Source organism: Camellia sinensis, chromosome 7 (genome assembly GCF_055761805.1).
Source record: "Camellia sinensis isolate YWXY chromosome 7, ASM5576180v1, whole genome shotgun sequence".
Lineage (NCBI taxonomy): Eukaryota > Viridiplantae > Streptophyta > Magnoliopsida > Ericales > Theaceae > Camellia > Camellia sinensis.
Genome location: NC_138967.1, coordinates 53,595,627 through 53,606,899, shown reverse-complemented (window position 1 = coordinate 53,606,899; position 11,273 = coordinate 53,595,627). Strand labels below are relative to the sequence as shown.

General features: G+C 32.4%; 1 protein-coding gene across 1 annotated transcript; it reads right to left on the bottom strand.

Moving 5' to 3' along the window:
- Positions 1 to 3,565: 3,565 nt before the first annotated feature.
- On the bottom strand, positions 3,566 to 10,248 carry LOC145795813 (uncharacterized). Its single transcript, XM_082880725.1, has 2 exons — positions 10,171 to 10,248; positions 3,566 to 4,096 (listed from the first exon to the last, which is right to left on the bottom strand). The coding sequence occupies exons 1-2, from the start codon at positions 10,246 to 10,248 to the stop codon at positions 3,566 to 3,568; spliced, it is 609 nt and encodes a 202-aa protein (XP_082736851.1).
- Between the last annotated feature and the right edge of the window lie 1,025 nt (positions 10,249 to 11,273).

The following is an 11,273-nucleotide window of genomic DNA, read 5'->3' as shown; positions in this document are numbered from 1 at the left end:
AATTAAAATCAATCAATCAACTAAAAACCCTAAACCTTACATACACAACTAAACAAAATAATTAAAATTAATCAATCATCTAAGAACCCTAAACTTTACCTACACAACTAATCAAAATAATTAAAATCAATCAATTATCTAAGAACCCTAAACTTTACCTACACAACTAATCAAAATAATTAAAATCAATCAATTATCTAAGAACCCTAAACTTTACATACACCACTAATCAGAATAATTAAAATCAATATATCATCTTTATGTAAATACAAAATCAAACTAACATCCGATAAATAAAAATAAATAAATAAAAACAACGAATTAAACATAAATAAAAGAAAGTGAGTTTTGTACTCACAATATTATTTTGAAAATCAATAAATTATTTAAAAAACTAATAGAGCCATCAAAATAAAATTTTGTTTTTTTTTTTTTTCATCTCTCTTTCCAAGCCACACACACAGCACTCTTCTTTTCTTCTTGGATGATCAATCTCTCTCTCTCTCTCTCTCTCTCTCTCTGGGGTTTGCCGCCACACAACACTTTCCTTTTCTTTCTTTTGTTTATAACCTAATTGACTTATATTGTTATACTCTATAAATAAAACATAAATACACCATATATAAATATAAATATAAGATTATATACATATATAATATAAATATATATAAATATTCAATTTAATTATGTATAATTAAACACCACATTAAACTAATTAAATGTTATATTAAATTCTTATAAATCGACACAATTAATAAAGTCAAATATAAAATAAAGTAATAATAAATAAATAATGGCCTATGAAAAATTAGGGTCGTTACAAGATACACACCTCAAAAGAATCTCGTCCCGAGATTCGATAAGAGAGAATACTAAGCAAAAAGCTCTGGATGCATACGCCGAACTTTCTCTTCTAATTCCAAAATAATATTGTTCTTATCCTCGCTCCATTGCACTTTCACCAAGTTCACTTTCTTGCGTTGCAACTGCTTTACATCTCGGTCTAGAATAGTAACTAGTCGCACCACATACGTTAGATCGTCACTAATCTCCAACACTTCTAGTGATACTACTTGGGAAGGGTTTTACACACACTTCCGCAATAAGGATACGTGGAACACGTTGTGAATCATAGCTAAAGCAGGTGGTAGAGCTAATTTGTAAGCCACATTACCAATCCTCTCAGTGATTTCGTATGGTCCCACACTTCTTTCCGAACCGCATGATACCCTTCATCGGCGAGACCTTCAAAAACACAAATCTCCAACATTCAACGCAACCCCTTTACGTTTTCTATCAGCGTAATTCTTCTGACGACTCTGCGTAGTCTTAATACGTTCCCAAATAATGTTCACCTTCTCCGTGGTCTCTCTCACCAACTTTGGCCCTAACAACGGCGCATCTCCTACCTCCATCCAACAAGCAGGTAATCAACATGGCCTCCCATACAAAGCCTCAAAAGGTGCCATCCCGTTACTAGAGTGATAGCTATTATTATAAGCAAACTCCACCAATGGCAAGTGTTCTTCCCAACTACCACCAAGATCGAGGACATAAGCTCTCAACATATCTTTCAAGATCTGATTTACCTGCTCAGTTTGCCTATTTGTCTGAGAATGATAAGTCGTGCTCAAGTCTAATCTAGCACCCAAAGCATACTGAAAACTCTCCCATAACTCTGCCACAAATAACGGATCACGATCTGAAACGATAGAAACTGGTGTGCCATGAAGTCGCACCACCTCCTGAATATATAGCCTAGCTAGTTTATCCGCAGTTTGGTGAATATTGATAGGAATAAAATGAGCAGACTTGGTGAGTCAATCCACTATCACCCAAATAGATTCGTTGCCTCGCTTAGACCGCGACAATCCATCCACGAAGTCTATAGAGATGTACTCCCATTTCCAAGTAGGAATCTCAAGAGGCTGCAAAAGTCCAAACGGTCGTTGGTGTTCTGCCTTAACCTGTCGGCACACATAACATCGAGAAACATACTGTCCTACGTCTTTCTTCATACCTTCCCTCCAAAACGTCCTCTTCAGGTCATGATACATCTTAGTCCCACCAGGGTGAATGGTATATCGGGACCTATGGGCATCATCCATAATCTATTTCCTCAATTCAACAATGTTAGAGACACACAACCTGCCCTTGAATCGCAATCCCCCATCTGAGTCCACAGACCAATCAGTAGGACAATCGTCGATCAAATCCACCACAAGGTCATCGAGCTTGCTGATGAGAAACCCATCTAAATTTTGCATTTGACGAACTTTACCCAATAACGTCGGCTGTACGGTCAAACTACTAATGTATGCCTTCTCCGCACACTCTATTGGTTGAACATCATGCGTCGAAATTAACTCCAAGGACTCCCATTCTTGAATCATTAAAGAAGCTATAATCTCATGTTGTCGACTAAGTGCATCTGCGACCACATTTCCTTTCCCCGGGTGGTAAAGGATCTCGAAATCATAACTACTGACAAATTCAACCCACCTCTGTTGCCTCACGTTCAACTGTTTTTGAGAAAAGAGATATTTGAGGCTCTTGTGATCTGTGTACAATTCAAAGTGCTCCCCAAACAAGTAGTGTTGCCACACTTTCAACGCAAAAACAATTGCTACCAACTCTAAGTCATGAGTAGGGTATCGTCTCTCATGAGGTTTTAGTTGTCGAGAAGCATAAGATACAACCTTCTGATGCTGCATCAACACACATCCCAAACCAGTTCCACTCGCATCAGTAAACACTACTAACTTTTCCCCTTGTATTGGTATAGTTAACACTAGAGCTGTAGTCAACCGCTGCTTTAACTCCTAGAAAGCTTTCTCACAATCATCTGTCCATACAAACTTCATATTCTTGCAGGTCAACTTGGTCATGGGTACTGCAATAGTGGAAAACTTCTCTATAAATCTCCTATAATAACCGACTAGTCCTAAAAAACTTCTCACCTCTGTAGGGTTAGTAGGCTGCTTCCATTCTTTGACCGCAACAACTTTCTCAGGATCTACCGTTGTCCCTTGATTGGATACAACATGCCCCAAAAATAGAACTTCTTTCTCCCAAAAGTGACACTTACTGAACTTAGCGTATAACTGTTGCTCCCTCAAAGTCTGCAATACAACTTTCAAGTGTTCTCCTCCTCATTCTTAGAATACTCCAAGATATCATCTATGAAGATAATCACAAACTTATCTAGATATGGTTCAAAAATTATGTTCATCAAGTCCATGAAATAGGCAGGAGCATTTGTCAAACCAAAAGGCATTACAGGAAATTCGTACGACCCATACCGGGTCCGAAAAGCAGTAAGCGATATACTTTCCTCTGACACACCCATCTGATGGTAACCCGTTCTGAGATCAAACTGAGAGAAAATGGCTGCCCCCTTCAACTGATCAAACAAGTCATCAATTCTAGGTAGCAAGTATTTGTTCTTGATAGTCACCTTGTTTAGCTCTCTGTAATCTATGCACATACGGAGAGTGCCATCTTTCTTAGAGACAAAGATCGCAGGTGCTTCGTATGGGGAGTTACTTGAACGAATCAACCCTTTCTAAAGCATCTCTTCCAATTGCTTTTTCATCGCAACAAGCTCTTTCGGCGCCATTCTATATGCTGCCTTAGAAATTGATGCAATTCCTGGCACTAGGTCAATGCGAAATTCTACTGCCAGTCGAGGTGGAGGTCCAGGTATCTCCTGAAATACATCTTCAAACTCACACACCACATCTACCTCACTAACATCCTGCTTAAGGATTTCTACCAAGCACAGAAAACTCGTCATCACCGACTCTTCTCCATCACTAGAAGTGCGGGTAAGCCGTGGCATACCGGGAATATTTATATTTACAGTCCTTCTAGCACAATCTAGAGTCACAAAGTATTTTCGCAGCCAATCCATACCTAAAATAATTGTAAACCTCTCAAACCCTAACACAATTAGGTCCGCATGCAAGACTCTACCCGCAAAGTCAATCTCAAAATCTTTACACATCTTGTAAAGAGTAACTGCCCCTCCTAAAGAGGTCTCAACACGAATAGGTCTAGACAATGAGGTAGTTACAATATGTTCTCTTTCTACAAACTGTCTAGATATAAAAGAATGAGAGACACCAGTATCAAATAGTATTCTAATAGGTTTTGAAAAAAATTAAAGATACCTTCCAGCCATCACTTTTAAGTTAAACACACAAAAAGAATTCGTTCAAAACTACTTAGAATAAACTTAACCACCAAACTAAACCAGCTAACCCATATTTCCACAATCCAAGGATCACCTAAACTCTCACAAGTCTAGGGTAACCTAGAGCTCTGATACCAAACTGTCACACCCCAAAATTCGGACAATTAAATATTAAATTAGGACTAAACCCCAATTAATATTCCATCATTCAAATCCTAGGGGTAAAACAAAAAAACTAATGCCAACCAGACCATCCACCATAATCTTATAACTATCAAATACCTCTAACATTAAAGTAGCAACAACTAGTCAAAACAATTTAAACAATGTACGGTTATAAACCATGCCAAATTATTCCAATACTAAAGTCATAAAGAGAATAATAAATACATAGACTAATATCAATCCTAAGCTCAAGAAAACAAAAGAAGTCCAAACGACATGTCCAACACTATAGTAAAACCACGTCACCACCGTAGCCCCAACTAATCCTGCAAAAGAAGCTCAGCTGCGCTCAAACAGAACGCACCTGAGTTGTCAAGAGACAAAACGGGTCAGTATACAGGTACACTGGTATGAGTACAAGATTTAACACCCATGTGTCCACCAGACACAAACAAAAAAATATTTAATTCTTGTTACGGGACAAGACAAGTAGTTCCATCCGCACCGAGACGAATGGGTAGTTTCTCGAGATACGGTAGCATTTAGTTTCTTACCCGTACACAACAAAATATAAATTAAGTATAGAATAAACAAAATAAAAATATGATGGGTCAGCCCTGCATTAAAAAAAATAATAAGATCCACCATCCTGCAAAACAAATAAAGTTAGTATAATTTAATCATAAGTAACTTGCTGAAAAAGTATAAAAATGCACCGTTTCATACTTAAATAATTCGAATTGATCAAAACTCAAAGAACAAAAGTTGTACAGAATCAAATTTCCTAAAAGACAACGCAAATGAATTTAACAGAAACTGAACAGGTTGAGAGAAAAACTTGATAAAAAAACCTAGACGGAATTCAATCGAAAAATCTGAAACTGAAAACGAACAAAAACTGCCCTAAGATGATTTTGTTCGGAAAAGGTCAAAACATGAAAAGTGTGCAGAATAATATTTTACTTCAGTTTATGTGAAACCAATAAAAATGAGCTCGTTTCGTGGGTTAAAACAACCTTTAAAATCTACATTGCTAAAAGGAATCAAACCGACAATAATCAAGATCATCCGATTATAGGTTCTAATCGATCTTTTTAATAAAAAGCTAAAACACAAAAATTGTCTAGAATCACGTATACATGTCTTTACTCAAATTTCATATTTTATCGATGTCGTTAACTATTCTTCAACATGAATAAATCAATACGATTCACACTATATAAATAATCTCATAATTAAATTCTTTGTACCTTAACTCCACCACTTCGGCCCTCCACTTTTGGCCTACACATATATCCCATGTGCCTCCCGTATACCTAACACCGCTCCGAAGCCAAACTTGCACGGAGATATCGTCCCGAGTTTGACTTACACTCCCCGGATGGTTAGCATATACGTACGCGCGTAAATCAAAGCACTCGTCTACGCATGAGAACGAGACAACAATATATATATAGATGCACAACATCTCACTCATGAGAATAAGCATAACAATGCCAAGCTTAAGACATTCAAATAAATCTCATAATCCTCACTTTTTTTTTATACACTTTACCTACACAACTAATCAAAATAATTAAAATCAATCAATTATCTAAGAACCCTAAACTTTACCTACACAACTAATCAAAATAATTAAAATCAATCAATTATCTAATAACCCTTAACTTTACATACACCACTAATCAGAATAATTAAAATCAATATATCATCTTTATGTAAATACAAAATCAAACTAACATCCGATAAATAAAAATAAATAAATAAAAACAACGAATTAAAAATAAATAAAAGAAAATAAATTTTGTATTCACAATATTATTTTGAAGATCAATGAATTATTTAAAGAACTAATAGAACAACCAAAATAAAATTTTTTTTTTTTTTCTTCTCTCTTTCCACGCCACACACACAGCACTCTTTTTTTTCTTCTTGGATGATATCTCTCTCTCTCTCTCTCTCTCTCTCTCTCTCTCTCTCTGGGGCTTGCCGCCACACAACACTTCTCTTTTCTTTCTATTGTTTATAACCTAATTGACTTATATTATTATACTCTATAAATAAAACATAAATACACCATATATAAATATAAGATTATATACATATATAATATAAATACATATAAATATTTAATTTAATTATATATAATTAAACACCACATTAAACTAATTAAATGTCACATTAAATTCTCATAAATCGACACAATTAATAAAGCCAAATATAAAATAAAATAATAATAAATAAATAATGGCCTATGAAAAATTAGGGTCGTTACATACGTGGGGATTAGTGATTAGAGAAGGAAAAAAAAAAATTATAGCCAATCACAACCCATTGGGGGTCCTTGGGGTCACCCCCAGTGGGAGTCCGAAGCATTTTTCTTTAATTTGTAAGTCGATGTCAAATTGCTTGATGAAATTTTTGCTTATAATCTATTAGGCAAAAAAATCATAAATAAGCTTTTAAAAGAAATAATTCTCTAAAAGCTGGAGACAAGAGCTTTTGATTTTTACTTTCTAATTATTTACTTTTAACTTATAAGAAGTAACATTAATTGAATGCATTCCTATTAAAAAGATATTATATAAATTAATAAATTTTATAAACAAAATTATAATAACAAATGTGACGCATGGCTATCAAATTTTAAACTTTAAAACATGACATACTTAAATAAATGATATGGTAAATTATAAATATATCTTTAAAGTTTGGTTAAAATATGAATTATCTCCTGTGATTTAAAAAATTACAAATTGCCCCTTGCCAAAAAAATATATTTAACAGAATTAACAGAAAAAATAAAATTCTTATCTGTTCTCCTATACAATGATAAAATTACCTAAATTATTAATTGAAATAAATTTTTGACATCATTAAAATCTATTAATTGACTTAATGATTTATTAATAAAATGCGACATTTATTTTGAAATTAGAAATTTCAAGGGGTGTGATGTAATTTAAAGAACCACAATGGGCAAATTGTATTTTAAATAAATCTCAAGGAGTGTATTTAGGGTAAATTACAAATACACCCTCTGAGATTTTGGTTTAATACATATCACCTCCTAACGTTTGAAAAATTACACTAACCCCCCTGTCATTATAATTATTTAGATAGAATTAACGTTACTGTCAAAAAGATATTGAATTCATACGCTCTCTCTTTTCTTGCTTTGCCTTTTTATTCTTTTTTTTTTTTCCTTTACTTTACTTTACTTTTTTTTTTCAATGTAATTTTCTCTTTTTTTTTTTACCAAGGGTTGTTGCCTTTTATATAAGTAGGGAGTTTGTGAAATGAGACGTGAGAATGTAATTTCTATAACGTTAGGGGTGGGATGTGATCAAACCAAACCTCAAGGGGGGTGTAAGTGTAATTTACCCAATAATATAATAGAGTAGTGCTGGTTGGTTAATATGACTCTCTTAAGGGTTTAGTCTCAAGGGGAGTGATGGGTTAAACTCTCTCCAAAAAAGAGGTAGGGAGAGTTGAATTAAGTGGCAAGCACTTGGTGGTTTGCAAGGATAGGAGACTAATTTTCGTAAGTGCTAATCTAACAACTAATTGGTGTTTTGCAAGGGTGGAGAGACTAACTCTCATATGTATTAATTTAATAACTAATAATTGACTTTTACCGATTAAAAACAAAATAGACAACTCATAATAATAAGAAAAATGTATAAATATCAATTCAACACATTATATGAATTTTATATACAATTATATACATGTCATTACCCCTATAGGAATTCGAAAGCTCCATAAACCTTCCTTGTTTTTTTTCTTTTTTCTTTTTTTTTTTTTTGGTGTGTTATGACATAAATTCTTTTTTAAATTATTTTATAATAAATGATATACTTTTCAAGTTTTAGGTATTATAATCAAACCTCTAGTTTACTTGACAATATACATCCTCCCTCCATTGAAGAGCCTTGTTAACGAGATAGATGAATAGAGGTGATATCACCAACTTAAAAACATGATATAACAAATTTGTCCATCTTCAAAAACTAAATAAATAAATAAAATTGTTAATATTAATAATTTTTAATAATCACCAATCATATTAGAAGAGTACATCAGTAAATCAATAATGGTGTGATTGAGATTGTCACCACACCCAAATACCTTCCCCACCATCAAATTCCACAAACCTCAATGGTCCAGTGCTTTGTGCTGATCAAATCTCATCAGTGTCATCATCCACCCAAATTTATTTTGGAAGATTGTGTTTGATTTATAAATTTGAATATAAATTAAAAATAAAAAAAAAGTTAAATATAAATAAAATATAATTATATTTCACACATTTTTTTTTTCTTTTCAAATCTCTACCCAAATCTATGAATCAAATGTTACGCAAGCTTTTTTTAGAACTTAAAAAATCTAAAATTTGACCCTTAAAATAAAATAAAACATAAATTTTTAATTTTATCGATTTAAATCATAATCTTTTGATTTATTTTTAATCTAAAATCATTTATTTTCAAGATTTATTTTGTTATAAAAATAAAACCATACGATTTTTTTTATAATTTTTCTACAAAATTGGTCGCCACCATTAAGTTTTTTAGAAAATTAAGTGGTCGTCTCCTCTGAATCTACGAAATACATGTATCATAGTGTAAATTAAAGAAACTTGGACATTCCCCAAAAATAAAAATAAAAATAACAATAAACCTTGGACAATATAAGAAATTCAACTGTTCTCAACAAAACAAAACAAAAAAAATCAACAATTTACTATCATAACCACAGTTTGATTCGTCTAAATTTGACTTTCACTTTCAAAGATTATACTAGAACAACCATTTTTAACAATGAAATTTCTAAAAATTGGACTATATACAATAGGAGGAAAAATAATTTGTTGTGTTACTAAATGCTCCTACCTTTGTACTTTGAACTCCCCGCACTTTTTTTAAGGATAAATTACACTAATAGTTCCTATAATTTAGGACTTGTGCCATTTTAGTTCCTAATTTTTCAATTGTGACACATTTGACCTCAAATTTTGAATCTTGTTTCAATTAAAGACAATTAAAGATATCATTAAATTTTTTAAAGGTAAAATCGTCAATTTGATAAAATATAAACTAATTTGACAAAAATAAATGTCAAAAAAAATTTAAATTTTTAAAAATTATTTCTATCCACTAAAGATAAAATTATGTAAAATTGATAAATTTTTTAAACATTTATTTATTTTTTTTACCAAATTAATTTTTATTGTGTTTAGATAATGATTATGTAAAATTAATTTTTAAAAATTAATCATGTAATTTTTATTGATTTTGATCAATTTTACATAATTTTATCTTTAGTGTATAGAAATAATTTTTAAAAAATTAAAAATATTTTTAAACATTTATTTTTGTCAAATTAGTTTATATTTTATTAAATTGATAATTTTACCCTTGAAATTAAATAATGGCGTCTTCAATTGTCCTTATTTGAAACAAGATTTAAAATTCAAGATCAAATATGTTACAATTAAAAAATCGGAGACTAAAATGACACAAGTCCCAAACTATAAAGACTGCTAATGTAATTTATCTTTTTTTTTAATGTAATATTGTCCTAACATCAATTTGTAATTTTATCCCCTTTTTTATTTTTCCAAACTCTAACCCTAATCTCACCCCATTATTTTTCCAAACTCTACCCCTAATCTCACCCCCATCCCAACCTCCACTTCCTCCGACAACTTCCAGCGACACCCTCTTTTCTCTACCTCCAGCAATCTCTCTTCCCACAATATTACCCTTTCACTTTTTCGACAACCCCATCACCAATACAAACATTACCTCATTCTCTCCCACTGACACTCTCACCGTCATGATGTCAACCGTCACAACCCTGACCATCGCAACCGCATCACCCATGTCCTACAACCATAGACTGCAACAAAGAGAGATTGACTACCAAAGGGACACAAATTAGAGGTTGAAATTGTTTCACCTAATTCAGAAAGCTAGTACCAAACAAACATATCACCGAACAAATGGTACATATCACTCCTTAGAAAAGAATATTATAGCATCCTTATCAGGCTACCTAGATTTTACTCTAAAATATTATTAAAAAATTCCCTATTTTGAAAATTACTTTGTCATCTACTTTCTCCTAACAAACTCCCTATTCTTTCTCTATTATATTAAAACAATATTTTTAATTATTTTTAAATTTAAATATCTTTTTAATAATAAAATAATAAAAACAAAAGCAACAGCACAACATGTAGCATCATAGCAGGAAGCAACACGAGAAAGCAAACAGGGGTGGTCGACCGGCCGATCGACCGGTCAAGTTAATTTTAGACATTTTCTTTCTTTTGCTCCAGGACTCTCACGGGACATCCGGAGGGATGTCCGGGGGGACATCCTTCACGCTTTCAACGAAATAAAATAAAAATTTATCAGATATAAAGGAACTACAGTGACTCCCTACAAAAGAGTTAATGTAGCAATACTTATTTTAGAGAGTTGGATAAGTAAACTGCTGAAGATATGTTTTGACAGAAAAACTCCTTATTTTGAATAAGGAGATACTGTAAGGAAAGAGATGGAGATGCTCTTAGTTCAGACATGTTAGAAAAGAGTGATATATGCCCATGCATCATCGAATGATCAAACAAGGTGCTATATTTTCTAGCAACTTATATCCAGAAAACCACACAAAACAACACAAAGCTTCAAGGAAAAGCATTTCATTTCAAGCAATGAATTTTGAAACTTAAAAAATTTCCCACAATGTTATAGAGACTAGAGCAAAAACATGCAGATAACAAGAAACATAAACAACCAAAAACAGAGTCCAATTAAAAATTAACTTGATAAAAGAACAATTAACTAAATTAGGACTCCATATTGTACTTTGAGATCTTGAGCAGACTTGATCAACTCACAAT

Bases quoted from the DNA above. Each gene is read 5' to 3' on its own strand.
- LOC145795813 (XM_082880725.1), bottom strand. From the start codon at position 10,248: ATGGGTGATGCGGTTGCGATGGTCAGGGTTGTGACGGTTGACATCATG. The intron at 4,097-10,170 runs GTAATGTTTGTA...ATATCTAGACAG, and splicing joins TGTCAGTGGGAGAGAATGAG to TTTGTAGAAAGAGAACATAT.